At 39.1% G+C, this 21,856-nt stretch overlaps 1 protein-coding gene across 1 annotated transcript; it reads right to left on the bottom strand.

Annotated features, from left to right (window-relative positions):
* Positions 1-372: 372 nt before the first annotated feature.
* Positions 373-16,825, bottom strand: LOC126480887 (E3 ubiquitin-protein ligase RFWD3-like). Its single transcript, XM_050104276.1, has 4 exons — positions 16,475-16,825; positions 16,319-16,392; positions 15,630-15,720; positions 373-1,959 (listed from the first exon to the last, which is right to left on the bottom strand). The coding sequence occupies exons 1-4, from the start codon at positions 16,509-16,511 to the stop codon at positions 485-487; spliced, it is 1,677 nt and encodes a 558-aa protein (XP_049960233.1). The 5' UTR covers positions 16,512-16,825; the 3' UTR covers positions 373-484.
* Positions 16,826-21,856: the final 5,031 nt, after the last annotated feature.

The raw sequence follows: 21,856 nt of genomic DNA, 5'->3' as shown, positions 1-21,856 counted from the left end.
TGTCTGCATCACTTGCATGAAGTATTCAATTTTTTGCACAAATATGAAATCGTCAACTTACCTGGACAACAAAAATAGAACTTTTCTCCTTAATTTATGAAATAGTCCTAGATTATATTTTGATGTGTACATCAACATTTGTAGACTGTGTTTTGGAATTAATTAATCTGCAAAAATACGAGCTTCTTTCATAATGTACTTTTCAGTTTTTTTTCACATTTAAACTTCAAACTTTATGAATAAACTGTTTCATAAAGGGCATTGATCCAATAGTGCCATTTTAACAATTTCATTTAACTATTAGGAAACAATTTATTATTAAAACTGAACTTTTACATTTATTTCAAAATTCATATATACATTTATAGCACTCACAGAATACTTTAAAAAGTACCATACTGACAAAAGTATCAAAAATTACTGCTTTTACACACTGTTATATTTACAAGATTATGAGTTACCGTAAGAATTTGCACAAATTTTTTCACGTATGCTTTACACTATATAACCGCAACGACTTTTCTGAGAGCGCTGACAAATAAAGTATTCCATCCACGTTCAATGGGCAAATATCGATAATAGGTTCTGAAGCCGGAAGACTGAGAAGACGCTGACCTGAAGATACACTCCACACGGCAACAATTTTTGAGCTCTCAATGTGGGCTGCCACCAGTGTATCTCCCTGCACGGAGACAGTGCAGGGTCTTGACAAAAGTCTCTGAGTGGTACTTCCCATAAATGTGTGCACAGGGCAACAAACTGCACTTGTGCCATCTGCCCCAAACTGACACAAAATATGACAAGAATTTGGAACCCTTGCATTAGGCCTAGTAGAGACTAAAATATGATCTGTGTGTTCATCATAGCACAAAGAAGTAAAAGGTCCAGAAAGAGGTAAATGTTGCACTGAAAAATTATCTGCATTTCTTTCGTATGAACAACACGAATTAAGCCTACATGCTAAAAATCCTCCCCGTGACAAGGTTCTATTTGCCTTGGCAGGAAAGGCAGCTAATGACGTAACAGGTGATGTATCTCCAGGTACAGAATGACGTGCAACTGCATTACTCGTTTGCCTCATATCAAACTGGGACACTACACCATTCTGGCTTCCGACAAAAAGTACATTTGGATCATTAACATCCCAGCAACAGCTCCACAGAGAACTGTCTGTTGTATATGTATGTACAACAGAATTACTTGTGATATCCACTAATTTAGCACATTTATCCAGAGAAACGGTAAGAAGCAATTCATTTCTTTCATGATGAAATGCCATGTCCCTGATTGGCTTTGGATGGAGGAAGAGAAATTGTGTTGGATGCAAATCTACAGCATCTATCTTTTTGATACCAAAACCTGAAAACAGATTATTTGTAGAGCTTTGCGAAACAACTAGAAGCTTGTGCCACGGGCTGAATGCTGCAACACGGCAGCCTCCGCTTTTACAAACTTCTATGGTGCGATCGTGTAGGATACGTATATTTCTCTGGGAGCTACTCTGAGATGCTGACATTTCTCTTCCGTGCACTGCATTCTGTGACTGAGATGAAAGCAATTGTTCGCACTTACGCTTTAGTTCCCAAATTTCCTTTAAGTGGAGTTCCTGGTTCAACTTAGATTGGGCTAATTCAAGAACAAGTCTATTTTTCTCTTGCTGTAAGCTTTCTACCTGCAACTTCAATTTTTCTTTTTCTACAGTGTCAAGTGCTTGAACTCTACGAGCATATAAAAATCTTATGTCTTTTGGTGATGCTTTTTTATTGCACTGAGGGCATCTCCTCTGTCCAGCTGAGCAAGAAACTTGAAGCCAGCGTGTAATACACGAATATCCAAACAGATGTCCACACCTTAGGGAAATCAGTCGATGACTTCCTGCATTGGTCCAGAAATCCATGCAGATTGGGCACAAACTTCCATCATCCCCATCATCAGATGCATTCAGGTCATCTTTTGTATCTGGAAAGAATGTGTGATTATTGCAGTAATTAAAGTATTTTACATCAGTAATAAAACATGTCATACTGTAAGGATTGCTCGATTAATCCCCCAATGAAGATATATAGAATTTATTTGGATAATGATAGACACAAAACAGAAGCTGCAATTCATACAAAATAGGTTACCTACTTTGCACATTTTTCAATTTGAGCATTTATACACACACTCACTGAAAGCAGCAAAATCCACTATAGCTATACAGGCATGAAGCAATTTAGAATTTGGAATGAAATGATAGCTTAAAGCACTGGCAATACAAATAGACTTTAACACTGAGGATTTGGCAACTACAGTGTCATCCAACTGGCTCATTCCGTGTTTTTGAGTTTTTCTGAATTTTGTGCAGCAGGTTTTACTGTACAGAACTTAAGTCAGTTTACTGCATTTGAAAGAGCGGTCAGTTTTTCTTTGAAATAGTGTAGATTTACAGCAGTCCCTATTTTTTAATATTAAAATGAAGTGTTTGTTCACAACCAAAAAAATTATTTTTCCTAATTAATTTCCTACTGGAGGAAGTGGTTGGTACTAAAAATACAACCGTTAGAAATTTTATTATTTTAACTGATATTGCTTATTTACATTTGCCTTAGTGTGAAAAATTTTTGAAGCATTTTGGAAAACTAAGTACTACATCACATTATCTACAGTGATACCTGGTATCTTTTCTTGCCACTTTCCCAGCCATTAACTTGCTTCGTTTTGGGCAAACATTACACCTCCTTTGAAAAAAAAAAAAGTTCAATTGGCTCTGAGCACTATGGGACTTAACATCTGAGGTCATCAGTCCCCTAGGACTTAGAACTACTTAAACCTAACTAACCTAAGGACATCACACACGTCCATGTCCGAGGCAGGATTCGAACCTGCGACCGTAGCGGTCCCACGGTTCCAGACTGAAGCGCCTAGAACCGCTCGGCCACTCCAGCCGGCACATCTCCTTTAAAACCATTTTGGCACTTCTCTATTTGGAAGCAATTTAGGAAAATTTCTTAAACTGAATTCTGTTGTCCGGTAAACTATTTTGAGTGAATGTTGATTCCAACAGGCCTCCTTCGTTCACCAAAGTATCTCCAAATTCAGTAAAAAATTCAAGAAGATGCTAGCAGGCCTCGACTTTCATACAAAACATATTAACAGACAATCATCACCTGTATTTTGCTTGCCATTTCTTACACTGTGTACTCTTAAAATTATGTATTTGATCCAAGCTCTGTATCATCAAACGATAAATAAATAATAAATACCCACTAAAACGTGGAAAAAACTTTCTTGCCCTAAATTATTTTGCTCCGTGTCTAAAGGGCATCCGCTCACAGTAGCCTTGTTTTTATTCTAATTTGTATTAGGACCAGTCAGGTTTCATCTTATCTATCACTCCTAATTTTGTTCTGACACTGATAGTGGATAGCCTCATTTTGTGTTTTGTCATCAAAAGAAACACATTCCTCATGTCTTTCCATTTCACGAACAGAAAGTGGTCTCATCTGCAAAATGAAAGTAGTAGTATTTTTCCCCACTACTTGGCAACTAGATCTTTTCGTAATCGTACAGTAAGGTCATCTTGGAAAGGAATACAATGTGTCTGTCACACAACAATTTCTGCCCTTGTACTGCGTGTGACCTCGTGAGATGCAATGCATGGCAACAAGATGAACATGAATGCTGCAAAGCACGTAACACCCTGTGTTGTCTGTATTTGTTTCCCACCAATATGAGTGACAGGTGCTGCCATCTACGTCTTTTGTGTTATTACACCCATCATAGAGTATCTTCATACAAGGAGATGTAAGAAACATTGGAATACATTTAGAAAGCTGAGAAAGGGCAACCTAGGTCCTCGTCTCCAAAGTGCTAGTGAGTAAGTTACGTACAAGTTTATGGTTCAGGATTTGAAAACTTTAAATGCAGCCTTTCTGAAAAACTTTTCTCTCAGAATTCTGTTCTTTTTCTTCAGATAAGCACAACTTTTACAACTACGTCGTTAGTAGCTTAATATCCACAGAAGTGCTTATTCCAGGCAAGCAACGTCACTTGTGTCATTGTGAGCCACAACTTGCAAATGACTGCACCTTGCACACTTGATAGCTGCAGGCACGGCTCCTCCAAATCTCTGATGAGGCCTCCAGCAGACACTGAGTGCACATTGGCTTTCTTTCCAGCCTTGGACACTATTTCCCTAAGGGGCTTCATAATGCACCTAATAGAGATCCTGATAACTAGTCCCCCCTCCCGCCCGTGCTTGTTTGGACCCTGCTGAAGGTGTAGCCACTAATCTACTACGAATTGGCAAGACCAGACGGCCAGCCTCTACATGCACTTCCTGCTTCCTCAAGCAACGTGAACACATTACAACCCACAACTCAGCCTGCAGTGAGAATGGATCCCCTGCGACGGGTACACTGCAAGATGCCCCAACAGCAGAGCCCATGGGCGAAATGAGCAACACCGGTCGTGTCCCACACAACGCACCAGAAGCTCCGTCACTGCTACACCCTGAGACAGAAGCCTGTAGATGGCTGACTGTGGCTGTAAGCACCTTCAGCAGCTTGCAAACTGCAGCCAGCGGCTCCTGTGGCTGGACACAGGATGCACGCACTCTTTCCATCCTACTAGCTTAAAAATTAAACTAGAAACAAACAGAAAAAGCTAAATATGTGACTCTGTAGTCTCCTTGTGCTTCAACGAAGGCTGACAGCTGACTTCTATTATCAATGGATCCTGACAGTCCCTAACAAACAAACGACTACTCCACTACAGACTGTGCAAATGTACACAATAAAATATGATACAACATAATTAATTTATGAATTAAACTGTGGAAATACACAAAGAATTTAAGAGTTAAACTATGAACACAACAGAAAAGCTAAAAAGGTGACAACCCAACATGATGTTCTAAAAAAGTTAGCTGACGAAACTCCCCTACAAAAATTTCGCTTTTCTTTTTCTAGTTTTTTTCTAATCTTTATCACTATAGGGGGAGGTATAAAGGATGTTTACACCATTTTTCTTCCTTTTTAAGTGACACTGACTTTAAGGATGATGTGAAGCTAGGGTAGTATACATCTGTTGCCTCCTAGGCTGTACTTCACTGTGGGGCAGAAAATTTCTAGGCTACGAAACTCACACGTGTCATAGTAACATTCCGAACAAAGAAAAAAAATCAGAAAACTGTTCACCATGATAAATAGAATTCTCCAAGCATGAGGATTTTTAAAAATTTGAAAATTAAGCTGCTGTCTTGTAAATGTAGAAGTATGACAGATGTTAACATAGAATAGCCCAGGCAAAAGAATTACTTATCCAAGTGAAAATAAGGAAAAGCCACTGAAGTCAAACAGTATCTGAGTAGTAGCTAATCACATTCCTGCTCACAGCAATGACAGTTTTGGGTAGGAAGCAATTCTTGAACCGTTACACTGTGAACATAAGCTTGCATGGGGCAAAAACTTTGCCTCTGAGGAAGGTAGTAAAAAGATTGCAAGCTTTCAAGAAATGGTGAGATAGAAGAACGTTGAAGCTATCTCTCCAACGATGAGGACCCGAGATGATTAGGTGAGGGAAAGAGCCTACTCAAAAGAGTCATGATCAGCTACCTACTCCACCATTCAACCCAGTTCCCTACTCTGAAGGAGTTATGGAGACTCATTCAATTTAAAGTGATGGCACATAAAAGGATTTGAGAGAGATTGTTCCAAATGTCTTCCAGCAGATAGTTAAGAGTGTCCACATGTAAGGGCAATGTCTTAGATCTCTCAGTAACTAACAAATGTGAACTCTTCAAATCAGTTGACATCGGGGAGATAATCTAAGATCATAAGGCACTGACAACATCAATGACTACAGGTGTCACAAGAAATGTTACAAAAGATAAGAAAATATTTTTGGTTATCAAGAGTGACAGGAGACGAACAGCGGAGTATCCAAGCAGTCAACATAAAATATCCAGCTCTGAGGACGAAGATGTGGAATACAAATGGGTAACATTCAAAAACATTCTTTACAATATATCTTAGACAAGGATGTGCTGTGCAAAGCTGTGAAGGATGGAGAAGACTCACTGTGGTTCAATAGCTGTGTTAGAAAGTTGTTGTCAAAGCAAAGCAAGCATTTCAGATTTAAGCAGAGTTAAAGCCTGGTAGACAAACAGAAGGTGAATGAAGCCAAAATAAGCACAAGCTGAGTGCTGCACGAAGCTTCCAGTGACTTTCATAGAAATATTTTGCCAAACAATTTGATTAAAAATCCTAAGTAAGAACAATAAGTGGATTAAAATAATTTATTCAGCCACTCAGCAATCATACCTTCACTGACAAAGAAGATCACAGAGAGAAGATCAAAATACTGAATTTAGTTTTCCATAGTTGTTTCACCTTGGAAGACCATAAAATGATACCTCCTTTCAGTCATTGTACAGATGCCAAAATGTATTGAAATAAAAAATTGCAGAACAGAAAATCCGCAAACTGCAGATCACCTACAGTGATTAACTATTATAATCACAATTCACTAAAGCGACAAACAGTACCTAGCGATTGGAGAAAAGTGCAGGTAATTTCCATTTTTAAGAAATGCTGACACACAAATGTGTATTATAGGCCTCTATTGCTGACATCGGTATGTTTTAGAGTTAAGGAACATGTTTTACGCTCATGCACTATGACATTCTTTGAGAATGAAAATCTCATCGGAAACGAAAATCTCCTCCATAAAAAATCAGCAGATACCAAAAATGGAGACCAGCTTGCTCTGTTTATTGACAAGACCCAGAGCACCACAGACTAAGGTGTTCCAGTTGACACCATATTCCTTGATTCTGCAATGCATTCAATACAGCTCTGCACTGTCGTTTAGTGAGCAAAATAAGAGCTTACAGAGTGTGAGTGTGTGAGTGTGTGTGTGTGTGTGTGTGTGTGTGTGTGTGTGTGTGTGTGTGAGAGAGAGAGAGAGAGAGAGAGAGAGAGAGAGAGAGAGAGAGAGAGAGAGAGAATTCAACCAAATTTGTGATTGTCTCTGTTGGTCTATCATTGACAGGGGACATCGGCTGGTTAAGTAATTGTCAATGAAATTCACCAACAGCTGTGTAACTTATTATTCTATTTTGAAGGCTACCAGTTTCAGCATTTCAATATGCTATTTTCAGTCCCCATATGCATCTCTCCAAGTAAACAAAAATGTCATACAGAGCCATAAACCTCTGGGTGTCATGAATTCAATCGTTACACTAGTGCTTCATTCGAAGACTTGATAGCAAGTCTTTGAATAAGGCACTAGTGTAACAACTGAGCTCATGACATCCAGAAATTTACGGCTCTATATGACATTTTCATTTACTTGGAGAGATGCATATGGGTCCTAAAGATGGCATATCAAAATGCTGAAACTTATAGCCTTCAAAATAAAATAACATCTTAAGTTACAAGGCTTTTGGTGAATATCATTGATAAATTTGTGACTGTACAAAGGACTTCCTTAACTGAACAAAACTGATGACTTTGAAGGAAATTTCAGGAATTATCCAAGGGGCTCTTCCAGGGCCATTACTATTTACATTAATGATGATCAACTGGAGAGACTGTGGGGCTACTCTGGATTGTATTGTTGTGTGTAGAAAGACTGCAATGTCAGAACATTGTAATGAAAAGTAAGAAGACCTACAGAGAATCGACAACCGGTGCAGGTACTAGCTGTTGACCATGAACACAAGAAAACTGCAAAGTATTACAAATAAATAGATGAAGAGAGCCACTTCTGTTCATTTATGCTATAAGTGACGAATCAACGGAAACAGTTAACTTACTTTCTTTCTTTCGTTTACGCCATAGTCCTGCAGCGATTGCGGGGTCGGCGTGGTTAGAACGAATTTGGCAAGGTTAGTTTTAGGGGTGGCCAGATGCCCTTCCTGCCGCCACCCCGTACCTCCAGGGATGAAATCAGTGTACCCCAGCTGTCTGCATCTAGTGTCAATCGTGAAATAGTGCGAACGTGTTTCAAATGTCTGCGACGCATGTAACTGAGGCGGAACATGGGGACCAGGCCAGTATTCACATAGCGGGATGAGGGAAACCACCGAAAAACCACATCCAGGCTGGCTGGCACACCGGCCCTTGTCGTTAATCCGCCAGGCGGATTCGATCCAGGGCCGGCGCGCCTACCCAAGTCCAGGAAGCAGCGCGTTAGCGCTCTCAGCTACCCTGGCAGGTCAACGGAAACGGTAACTATCACAAAATAATTATGAATAACCATCCAGAATGATCAAAAGTGGAATAACCGCATAAAGCACTGAGAAGACACCTACCAGTCAATCTGAGTGGAGGGCCATAGGAAGAATCTGAGTGGAGGACCATAGGAAGAATGGAAGCAGGACAGTTGCTAACTGATGTGGCCCGATGACTTAATGCGAATCATTCTGTTGCTTCTTGGATGTGACGACAGTTTATAGAGACCGAAAGCATATCCTGAAGATCAGAGCAGGATGACCAAGTGTGAAACAGAAAGAGAGCACTATTATTTGGCTATAAGGGCACGACGGTATTGCCTTAGTACTGCACTGCAACTGGCCTCTGTCCTCTCAGCATCAACCGAATGTGTTATATTGAGGCTACCTGTGTGCACAAGGCTTCAGTAGAGTGACCTTTATTGTCAGAGACCAGCTGTATGCGTACCTCTGACTTGTCTTCACAGAAGGGAACATGTATAGTGGAGTCGTCAACGTGCCACCTGGAAAGCTGAAGAGTGGGCAAGCGTTCATTTTACAGACGAGTCCTAATGTGATTTAGAGAGTTTAGAGAGTTACTCTCATCAGATTTGCATCTAGAGGAAATGTGGACATGATCTTAGGACCCAACCTTTGTGGAAAGAGACCATTACCAAGAAAGATCCCCTACGATGTGGGCAGGGATTATTTTGACCACTAACAATTTATGGAACTGTGGGGTGAATCGTCAAGGTTTAACTGCTGTCAGGTATCGTGATGAGATCTTAGGACATCATGTGTGGTTGTTGGGAGGTGCTGTGGGCCTGGACTTTGTACCGACGGATGACACCGCTTGACCTCACAGAGCACGGGTGGTTGAGGTTTTCTTGGAAACTAAGGATACTGCACACATGGTCTAGCCTACTCCCTCTCCTGATTTGAATCCCGCAGAGCATATCTGCATATCTGGGATGAACTAGGGAGATAGATGCCATCACGTCAGCGTTCACCAACCACTATCCATAACTTGTGAGCAGCTCTGCAGGAAGAATGAATGTTACTGCCTCAACATGAAACTGATGACATCATCCACAGCAAGCACTGACATCATCAGGCCTTTATTGCTGCCAGAGGTGGTCACATCCCACACGGAGCACATTAACCAGCTGTCGTGTGGGCAAACCTGTTAAGTTGGAAAAAACAAAACTTTTTGTTTAGCATTATGCATGTTGCAGTTGTTTATGTTCTGTATTCTTTACATTGTTTCTACTTTACTATCACCAGTTTATACCATTTTGTGGCAAAATCAATAACACAAAATTGCAAAATTTCCTTTTGTTGCTTTAATTTTGGACACCTGTGTAGTAGGAAGAGCAGATACCGGACAGGTTCACTGGAAGATTCTTAAGGCAATTTAATTCATCCACAAAGATGATTACAAAACACCTGTTCAATTGATTGTTTATCAGTCAGACTCTTACGAAGTGTGATTAATAGGAGAGAGGGAGAGAAATCCCACAAAGCCTAGTGCATTTACTCAAAGAGAGTATGTCGCAGGCACTACAAGAGAAGGGGTGTGCATCACAGATATTTACCGATGAAATTTCCAAAGAAAATTAAGGCCATGTAGTACTTCTTTCCACACATATGAGAAGATTACAGAAATTAAGCCTTGTGGAGCTTTACTGAATCATTTTTCCTACATACCATTCACAAATGGAAGACAGCATTCCAATGTTCGCATTCAGAGACAGCATTTTGAAAGAAAGACTGATACAAGCAGGTGTGCCACAGGGGTCCATCCTTGGCCCCCCTGCAGACAGAATCTTAGGGGCCTGGGCCGAAGTAGTGTTTGAAATTTAATGTCACAATGAACTATGCTGTTGTAATTACAGCGCACAGTGCCATTGGATTTTGAACCTGTGCGGATCATGGGAGGCCCCATCCCATGGTATCACACACTGAAATACCTCAGGATAACCCTTGAAAGGCACCTCATCTGGGGATCATACATCTGTGAAGATTGGGGTAAAGCATGTGGTCATCTGAAAGCATCTCCACCCTCGCTAAATACTGAGTCTACATTTCCTCCACACTGGTCCGAGCAGAACTAGAATATGTGACTATAGTGTGGAGAAACATAGCTGACCACTATATTCATCAACTTCATGGGTTCCGGAGTAGAGCATTAAGACTTTTCCACACATCTCCATAGGTTTCCCAACCCAGGAGCGCCACCAGGAAACCAGTACTCCTATGATATGGGACCGATTCCACAAAATATTGCAGCAGTCTGAAAGAAGGCTTATAGCAAACCTGAGCCACCAGTGACACAGGAGGGGGACAGCTAGATGGCCTGACTTGCTATGACAGTGAACACAGATAAACAAAAGATGTAAAACATGTTCAAATTAGAGACAGGATGTACACGAAAGTTAGACACAAGCAACACCTTTAGGAAAAGCAGGAACATCTAATAACTTAAACTGCACAATACTAGACAGATAAGACTGTCATGAGAAAAAAGGGTGAGAAAGTCGCACAATGGAAAAGAATACTAGAATATCAGCCTTAGTGCCCAGATGAAGTATCCCCTGCGTGTGTGAGTTGTGTGGGAGTTCTACTTTTGATGGAGAACCTTGACCAGAAGCTTAAATATTTCATTATGCCTGTTTGCGGCTCAACACCTTAGGTGGAGAGCAGCAATCTATCCTTACCGTATTACTATTACTCCAGCCTGGACTTTCCATTATGTGTATGCATATTTCACAATGTTTATGTATGGCATGTACAAGTTTAGAAACTGCTGATAATGAACGTAATGGTAGAACTGGATTCCATATACTTTTCAATAAGTTTTATCAGTAGTTGAAGGAAGTTTTAAAAAAAGTTTATTTTCACTGATATACTCACAGAATCAGCCACCCCAGATACAACTAAGGGTATTCTTTTTATGATGCCATTCTATTCCCCAGATAGTTATACCTGGAGTATTATTTCCATTCACTTACAGTGGCAACACAAATCAAAACTGAGTATTTTTGCACAGAAAATACAACAGTTAGTCTATCAAGTCATCATCTACAGAAATGTCAATTGTAAACGTGAATGAGAAGCATTGACAACGTTAGAATTATGCTCTTAAGAAAACTCAGACTATGGAGCATGATGGAGCATGATGGTGAGTTTCATGAACTTAGTGGAAACCAAGACAGCCGATTTAATCACATGAAGCAAAAAGATTAACGAGAAACATTTTAACATGCTTGAAATCAACATATGTTTAACACAATACTCTATATGGGAATCAGTTAAATAAAGAATCAGATCTATGCTTTTTGACTATTAAATGATATACAGGATGGGCTATAAGTCAGTTGTCACTAGCAGTCCTTAGACTGTCTTGCCCAGCATAGTGGTAGTCAACAGTGATATCTACTGGTGAATCATACCTATCAGTCAGTTGACACAAGCAGTTTGAGGTTTGTAGTTATCTGAGAAACAGTGAATAGGAAGTTAACTACAGAACAGCAAGTATTTGATTTGCAAATATGGTGAAACATGACCATATTTTACGTGGTGTTTGTGGAGTTTTTCCCAAATATCCAGCCACTATCTCGACAAGGTATTCACAAATTAAATTTAAGATCTGTAGAGACTGGATCAGTAGCGGAGCTACCTTGTTCAGATAGGCCAAAATCAGTTACTACAGAAGAGAATCTCAATGTTATCGAACAATGTTTCATGCAGTCAGTGACTAAATCTCAAAGAAAAGGATCCAAAGAGTATCAAACAGCAGAACAAGCCTACAAAAGGTTCAGGAAAAGCTGCAATAAAGACTGTACAGGCCTACTTCAAGGACAAAGATTGCATATGGAATTCAGCGTGGTACACATAATGTGACATGAAACCGATCCCAAGTTTTACAAAAGCATCCTTTGGCGAGACAAAGAGACTGTTAAGGTGAATGGCAGAGGAAAAGGACAACTGTGTCTACTAGGATTCTACAAATTCCCACATGTGGCAATGGAGAGCAACTCTCCTGGTATGAGTGTATGGGCAGCGATTTTTGGCTGAAGGCTAATTAGGCCCCTTTTTTAATGCCACTGCCAATTCTGTAAATTAACTTTATCATGAAAAGGACAATTTGATACTCACTGTAAATACGACATTCAGTTGCAGACAGGTACAACGAAAAAGACTATTACATGCTGACCTTCTAGCCACGGTCTTTGCGCGCGCGCCCACACACACACACACACACACACACACACACACACACACACACACACACAGAGAGAGAGAGAGAGAGAGAGAGAGAGAGAGAGAGAGAGAGAGAGAGAGACCTGCCTCTTTCCCAACTTTGTCCTTGTGTCCTTTCCCACCCGTTCTTCGCCTCCATCAGCTCAAGCAACTGCTTTCAATAGTCTATCATTGATTTGTCTTAAAGTGGCACACACACAGGTGTGTGTGTGTGTGTGTGTGTGTGTGTGTGTGTGTGTGTGGTGTGTGTGTGGTGTGTGTGTGTGTGTGTGTGCACGCGCGCGCGTGCGTGCGTGTAGGGGGAGGGAGAGCCATGCGCTGAGGGAAAAAAAGAAGAAGAAGCTAGTGCTTGAAAGCTAACATAAGTGCAGTTTTCTGTTGCCTGTTTCTATGCTCCGCGCATTGATCCACTATAGATAAGTGGTTTTCTTTTCCTTATTTTACGTAAAATGGACAAGAGGATCTGTACATTGTTATCTAACACAATTCTACGAGTGTTGAATATATCTGTAGTTCATAGTGTTAACTGGGATACACACTTTTCATTATAAGTGTTTTAAAATGTCATTACTTTTGTATAAGAAAGAAGGTAACAATATTTTGTAGTTTTAGTTAGTAAGTCAACTAGCAACATCCATATTTGCACCGAAAGAGCCTCAAATTTATCCCCTGCTAAAATTTTTTGTATCTTTGTGTTACCTTGCTACTGTGTTTTCCAAATTCGCCTTTATATTTTGCAAAGACAGTTTAAAATAGGCATAGCAATTTTGGAAAAGAAACATACTTGTAGTTAGATAGAACATGGCAACATTTTTCTTTATCTTCCAATCTTTAGAGTAGTAGTTTCTAATGTTCCCACAGGGATGGGGCTTTTATAGCATAAAATATCATTCCACCTTCTCCTTCACAGGTTGTTTTCAGTAAACAGCCCAAAAGTATCTGCACAACTTTGTCTTATCAGAATGAAGCATTAATGCCTGGGAAAAAACTTAGCATTTTTTCATTACTCTTACCATTTGGGATAGGTTTTTGTGACTCCTCCTGACAGCATTTTCACCTGTTTTCTTAAGAATGTGATTACCAATTTTGGACAAAATCAGAGCGACAGTGTACAGTTGCGTATAAACTCTACGACTGATAATGACTTATTTTATAAGAAACAGATTTCAGTTGTCACATGTACCATCTCTTCCACCTTTTCTTTCAGAAATGACTATTCCACCATCAGCTGCCTCAGATATTTTTCTTGAGCAGATTGTTTTCTGTCTCTCAGGACAGCTTCATTCTCACCAATGTATATTGAGATATGTTGCTCCTTATCAAAATCACATCTCCAGGTGGTGATATTGTGGTTTCCCCTGCAGAACATATAATCAGGCGCAGCTCATAGCTAAAGGCCCTGAGGTGGAGCTGCCCTAAAATATATATTAAAATAATTATTCAATAAATGATTACATAACTTAAATAATCCGACATTTTGAATATTTCCCATGGGAATACTGAAAGTCAATCTTTTTGGCACTTTATATCGACTGATATTTCTCAAACACATAGTAGCTAGTCTTATGGCTGTGCCCTGCAATGACTATTACCTCTATGTAATACAGCCTTACAGGTGTTGCTTCTACAGAATATAACTTATGTACCCCTTAAATGCCCAACTAGCAGAGCCTTATGGTAACCTACAGATTTCCACACAATTTTCACATTCTGCTGCTTACATAAATGAAGGAAGTGGCTGAAGCTTCTATGGAATCAGGCTCCAAATATCACTTTTATGCTTTGGTGCATCATTAATTGACATTTAGTATTAATGTTTTGATGATGTTTTAGATAGTTCTTTGATCATATCATTGGAAATTCAATCCACTGAAAGAATAACTTTGTGAGTTTCTTCACAGAGAACATTAGAATACGATTACAAAGTTTCACTACCTAGCGGCAGTTTCACAAATGAACAGCACAAAAACACGTGAAAAATGTCGTGTTACCATTATTACCAAGTATCTTTTTGTATGTGTCGTGCCCATGTTCTAGTAAGTTTTTATTTTCTTACTAATAGCTGCAGCATACCGCAAGTCTGTTAGCAGCACAACATGAATTCAGTGTGCAAATTATTAGGCAAAAATATGGAGAATGGGCTTGAAAAATAACTACTGAATCCTCCAAATTTAAATGAAATGGACTTGGGCCATTTTGTAGGGCAGATGGACTGATTTCATCTATAAACAAATGAATTAAGGTAAGCAAAATTTACATTAATAAATGAGAAGGAATTAATTTGTTGTAACTACTTGTTTTGTCTACTAAAGGAAGTACTTAATAATTAGTAGTGACATGTTCATATAATTCGTAGTGACACATTCATACACCAGCACATTTTCTGACACTGGCACAACAAACTGTATTAAAAATTACTTGTTTCGGAGAGGTCTTTAAGGTTGTTTATCATTTCAACTACAAAATTTTCATAATAAACAAATATAAATATGAAAAGCAACAAATGTGGTATGCTAGCTTCAAAAACAAATCAACATGAAAGCAGCTCAGTTCGATTCTATTAGCCAGTTGTGCCACAAGACCCGAAACTTCACAAAATCACTGCTTCGTCCTGCACACTCAAACATCATGGTTGAACACACACAAAACATTCAGAGTCTCAAGTTTAGATTTGAAAACAAAAACTTAAGCATGCAACGAAGCAATCCAGAATGCATCTTTTAGTACAACTGGTTGGGATAAAGTGCCAGAAAATGTGATGACTGCAGATAAATATGCTACCTATAAATCTTATCATGTTTTTTGCTTTTGGTGTTATTTAGCAGATGATTATGAAACAGAAAAATGTTACTGTATGTAAACTTTTACCTGGCGTGAGATATTTGTGAAGAAAAATTCGACACTACTGGCTAGCATGTTATGAACTCAGGCAGAAGGAGACTAAAAATTTTCTGTCAACTAACTAAATTGGTAAATTAAATTTACAAAATGTCCACCTTGCAGGTACTGGCAATACAAATGACAGCTACACAATTTTATTGTTTAGAAAGGCATTACAATTATGATTATGTAAAATTAGGTCTAAAGAAGAAAATACTTCATTAATCGTAAAAATGAAACATTCATCTCAAGAAAGAAGTACCAGCTATGTGTAATAACAGATACTTACTTTTATGTTCATATGCTTGATTTTCATTTGACTGACAATCAGCTTTAAGAGAGCCTGTATCACTTGATTGGGGTCCTTCATGGGAAACAACCTGCAAGAGAGATATGACACATTCACTGTGGTTCCTCAAGGGAAGCAGTTTTTATAGATACCACTGGACATTTATTTTACATGGGCATGTCTACGTAATTTAAACATTCTCCTGAATCATAAGATCTGTACAATGACATCTGATAAATCAAATGATCCAAAATTTTGCACACTGCTTTCACACTACGTGCAATTTTGAATAACATGAGCATCATTTCTATAATATGACAATTCTTCTTCCACATACCAATTGTTGTTGTTGTTGTTGTTGATAAGCAACTGCTCTGTGGGACTATTTCTTTTCTTTACTGACAATATTTTTGACATGTTTCATGTCGTTTACCACTTCTCTTTTGTTGTATCTTCACCTTAGTTGATAAGCACTAGCATTCTTAATGGGTACATTTTTAGTACATGGAGCTTAGCACTCCACACAAAAAAAACAAACTGTATAGAGACGTTACACTTATACAATTTTGGAAACATTCCACGTAGGCACCTGCTGTACTTCAACTACTGGCAGAAATATTCCACTTCCTATGTTCACGTTTCTTCGAGGGTATTCATTTAAGTAAATTTACAAGACAAAATGATTTTACCTCAGTTCCTGAAGCAACAGATTCATGCACGACAGCTACCTCGGAATCCTCTTCTTCCGTTTCCATATCTCCATCTGTTAATCAGAATAAGACAACATTTATGAGTAATCAACAAGTAGAAAACTTTACACAAAACTGAGCAATAGCAAAACATACCATACACAGTCGCGTCGGAATCGTTACCGTCTTCCATCGCTTTATCTCATGACATTGACAAGTACATCAATACAAAACATACTAATACACAGATCATAATTCACGTCAACGACGCTCTGTCATATACAAATTTACGGCGTCAAATTCAATACTTCGCGCGATATGGTTTCAAACTCTTAGTACTGTGTATCTGAGATATTATACATAATATTTACATATCTCTGCGTTCCGACCCGACAGTTAGTAAAATTCGTCTGTAAAATCCACTTGACTTGCCTTTTAAATGGCACTAGCACAAACGAATGTCATTAGGGTGTTGCGTTTGCATTCAAAAATCAGTGCGTAACAGTCGATGTTTACTAGAGACATAGGTTCTTCTCAAGTTACTTTTTGACAGCCGACTTCACACACGCAACAAACTTGTCGCCTGCGTTTGCTCTAGCGCAACAGACGTAACTTTTGCTCTGCCACTAAAAGCTCAACTTAGTTGTACTAATGTTCTTTCCACTTGCTCCCGGGTGGCTGTATTTCGAAACACTCACATTCTGTCGCTGTTATCGTGGAGTGCTCCAATCGATTCCGGTGTGTTTTCATTTAACTGCTTTCCCAGCTTTTGGAACTACAAGAGCAACAGCCTACATTTAGTTTTCTGTAGCTGTGTGTGTGTGTGTGTGTGTGTGTGTGTGCCTATTCCCCAATCTTTAAAAAAAAGCGAGTCGTATGAGCTTCAAGATTTGTGAGATCAGGTGCAGTATAAATTGTGGATTATGTGTGGGAAATAGCTGAGCAGTGTGATGTGTCAGCTGTTAAACTGAAAACTACTTACCAGAAATGCCTACATTAACGAATACAATAAGCTTCTTGGAAGAGTGACGTGTCTCCAGATGATATGTACATGCCAGCTGTTGGTTAGTTAGCAACAGTCATGGAGGTATTCTTACCTCCATGGCAACAGTAGACGGCATTTTCGCCTCTGAGTATTATTTCTTTTGTGATTGTCTTTGTGGCCCCTGATTTATCCCTGCGCGAAATATATTTTTGGGTATAACATTTGCGCTTCGTTTTCTTTGCATTTAACTCTTGCCACAGCTATAATGCCATAACCTGAATTCTAGCATCAATACTACAGTTAAACACATATTAGACTGTGTTAATACCCATCCATGTTTTCAGTTGACTCCATGTTGAAAGCTGCGCGACTACGTAAAATTTGTGCCGTCCTGTGGGAACGGTAGCTGTGGCGTCACATTTAGTTGTACGTGTGAACCCGGTTTTAGAGATACGCCCTGAACTATTACAATCGTATCTACAGAACAGTATGCAAGTTTTCTGTGTTGACCAAGAAATAATCCAGCATGCCACAAGTTACAATTTATGATAGGTGTTACGCAGAGATCTGTACTGATCTTTTTATTGTTCCTAAAATCCAGCCTTTGCTACATGCAGACGAAACAACTTCAATGATATCATAAACTATAAAACTGCCTTGTGTTGCAAAGACAATTGCTCGAGCATCCTACTGGTTTAAAGCAAATGTATTCTTGCTGCATGAAAATATATCGCATGGTCTTAAGTATAAAAGACTGTCAGATGATCCAAGTTATTCTATTCAATTGTCTTGAGGTCAAAACGTGTACAATATACGAGGGTGGTTTGAAAAGTTCTCGGAATCACCACGAGAGGTCAGCGCTGGCGCAACTAGTTGTTCATGTGATATTCATTGGACTGTTACCTGTAAACACGTGACACGTCAGTGCTCTTGGAAGAGAACTGGGACGGTGACGTGGCTCTGTTGTTGTTCCCGCGTAGTGATTAGTGAAGATGGTAAAAATCGAGATTCGAACAATGATGAAGTACTTCATAAAGAAAGGTATGCAAGCAAAGGACATTCATGTCTAGTTCCAGAATACACTGGGGGACTCTGCTCCTTCATATTCAACTGTTACCTAATGGACAAATGAATTTAAATTTGGTCGGGAGAGCATAGATCATGATCCACGCAGTGGTCGGCCAAGATGTGTCACTACTCCAGAAATCATTGCAAAAGTGCAAAAAATGGTCATGGAGGATCGCCGATTGAAAGTGCGTGAAATTTCTCACGCTTGCCAGATGTCATCTGAACGGGATTATCACATTTTAACTGAAGAATTAGAAATGAAAAAATTATCTGCAAGATGGGTGCCCCGACTCTTGACACTGGATCAAAAACATGTACCATCGCCATGGCAAAAATACATGAACTAAGGTATGAGTTGTTGCCACACCCATCTTAATCACCTGATATGGCCCTGTCAGACTTCCATCTCTTCCCAAAACTGAAAATTTTTCTTGGTGGACGAAGATTCACTTCAAACGAAGAATTGATAGCCGGAGTTGACAACTATTTTGCAGGCCTGGAGGAAACTCATTTTCGATATGGGATCGAGGCACTGTAACATTGTTCGATCAAGTGCATTAATCTACAAGGAGACAACGTTGATAAATAAAAAAGTTTCAGTGATGTAAGTACTTTTTTTCTATTCCATTCTGAGAACTTTTCAAACCACCCTCATATTAGTAGTAAATTATGAAGAGTAATTTATTTGTTAAGTCGACTTATTCACTGTGTACCAAAAATGTTAGAAAGTCCTATTTTTAACTTTTCCCAAGTTTAATATCATATGGTATAATTTTATGAGAAAACTATAGTTGTGTGAATGATGCCTTAATGCTGCAGAATAAAGCTGTTAGGGGAATTACTGATTCTCCATATAAGGCACACTGTAAATCTTTGTGGTTAGCTACCCACTCGTTCTACTACATAAACGAATTTATCAACTGTAATATACTCCTGTAACATTGAGGACAATTCACACTGGCCGTCATGGCACTGTCATGTCATGGCATTATAATGTCAAGGTGCATTGACATTGCCCGTCACGTCACGTTTATTTATTCATTTTCGTGTTTCATGGATCCTTGATACGAGTGTATCGCTAGGATGTAGAACATATCAGATTATTACAGTAATAACCATATCTAAATGGCGATGAGGCTTGCAAACTAAATCATAAACAGATACATGAGTTTCAAGTGTTTAAACAGCAGTACAGATTATAGTAGTAATAATGATTACACAAACATATTATAAGCCTTATATTCTAATACATATAAATCGCATTCTGTCATCAATTGATATGCCAGAGGTACATAATCAGTTCCTATAGGCTTAAAATGAAACACATTGTATTAACTGTCACACATTGACAAAAAATTCGTGTAAAGAATAGAAAGAGCTGTTCAAAAGAAAAAGTTTCAGCTGTTTTTTGAATTTAGTCCTATCCCCTGTGGCTTATTTAACATGAAACGGAAATTGATTGTACAGAGGGGTTCAAAAAAAAAGTATTCACTGTTTAAAAGTCCATAACTTGCAAACTAATTGACGGAGTTGTCTCATTTTTGTTGAAAGTGTAGCTTAAAGCCCAACCTAAAGATATCACTGTAGGTGTTCGAAATGGTCACCATTAACATCCACACACAAATGATGTCACCAAACTGCGGCATGAACTACTGACTGCAACGTGTTCAGTTGGATATTTGCACATGAATGTACGATGGATTATCGAAGTTCATCCAATGTGTGTGGCTTTTGTCGATAAACGACGTCCTTTAGTGTTCCCCACAGGTAAAAGTCCAGAGGAGTTAGGCCTGGGGAACGTGGTGGATACTCCATAGCACCTCTACGGCCTATCCATCTTTCTGGTAGATTTTCGTCAAGATGCGCACTAACACGATTTTGGTAGTAGGCTGGGGCACCATCTTGTTGAAAGTAAACTTTCTCGTCTCCATAGAAGTCTTGGATGGCAGGTAAAATGGATGTCTGAAGCTTCTGAAGGTTCATCTCACTGATAACTGTGCCGTCAAAGAAGAATGGCCCAATCAAGTCCCAGTCAGACAACCCACACCACACATTTACTCCTGGCAAATTTACGGCTTTGTCTATATGGACGTTCGGATTTTCGGCGGCCCAGTAGATGCGATTGTGGCGATTTACTGTACCATTGAGTTTGAACTGTGCCTCATCAGACCACACAATCATCTCTGCAAACTCTTCATCGTTGCATACCATGTTAGTAAACCACTCACAGTGCTTCATTCTATGATCTGGCTCGTCCTCGTTCATAGCGTGTAGCAATCGTGGGATGTAGCACTTCCACTTTGCTGTCTTCAAAATTCGCTGAACACTTGAGTGACTCACTCCAGTTTCATGGGCACACTGTCTCACAGACATCTGTGGTGAGTGAGTGAATTGTTGTAACACACGATGAGAGTTAGCTGGACTTGTTACTGTTACAGGTCGTCCAGATCGTTGGTTGTGTACATCTTTAACACAGCCTTTGGCTTCAAATTTGTCACGAATGCAACGACTCGTTAAACGTGTCGGTGGCTCTGTTTGATACACATTTCGCCATTGCCGTTGAACCTCATTAATGTTTTCATACTTGAAATACCACTTCAAAACTGACTTCCTTTCATAGAATGTAAGCTTTGCGCCAGCCATTATTACTAGAGTTACTAGCTGCAACTAAGAACAAAACATGGACTATCTGGCGACTGTCATCTGACAAAACAAAATAACTCAATACAATGCTTGTGTGGCGACTGCCAGAACTACAAACTATTACACTACCAAAGATGTGACAACTCCGTCAGTTAGTTTGCCAGTTATGGACTTTTAAAAAGTGGATTTTGGTCCCCTCTTTATACCTTTATGGTTGAATAACGTACTCCTTTCTGTACAATGCGGAGATTTTTTTATATCTTTGCGAATATTATGTTTACTTCTTGTATCATGATCACAATATTCACTGTTTGTTTTGTAATGGTATGATTATTGCTCACAAAGTACATTAGTGAAAAAATTAACTGAGATCACAGGTGAGGATCCCAAACTGTTTGAATAAGTTTCTGCAAGAGCATCTGTGGTGCACTCCAGCCATAATTCTGATGACTCTTTTCTGTACAATACAGTTTTTATGTGACAAAATATGATGCTATATGTCATAAGTGAATGACAATATCTTAGGTATGCAGCTTTAATTGTTTCCAAGTCACAAAGAGATGAAATTGAGCGAATGGCAAATACTGCTGAATTCAGTCTTTTACATAAGTCATTGATGTGAACTGACCAGTTTAGATTGTTGTTTATGTGTAATCCCAGGAATTTGGATAACTCAACTCTCAATATTTCTTTGTGAATATATTTTATTTCAATATTTTCCTACTTTCATTTTCTGTTAGAAACTGAATGAATTGAGTCTTGTTAACATTGAGTGACAGACCATTTGAGGTGAACCAGTCTCTGTATTCTTTGAATACAGTAGTTCAGTGTTCTCTAGATTG

The sequence above is a fragment of the Schistocerca serialis genome, chromosome 5 (assembly GCF_023864345.2).
Source record: "Schistocerca serialis cubense isolate TAMUIC-IGC-003099 chromosome 5, iqSchSeri2.2, whole genome shotgun sequence".
Classification (NCBI taxonomy): Eukaryota; Metazoa; Arthropoda; class Insecta; order Orthoptera; family Acrididae; genus Schistocerca; species Schistocerca serialis.
Note: the sequence above shows the minus strand (reverse complement) of the source record. Positions and strands in the feature narration are given on the sequence as shown.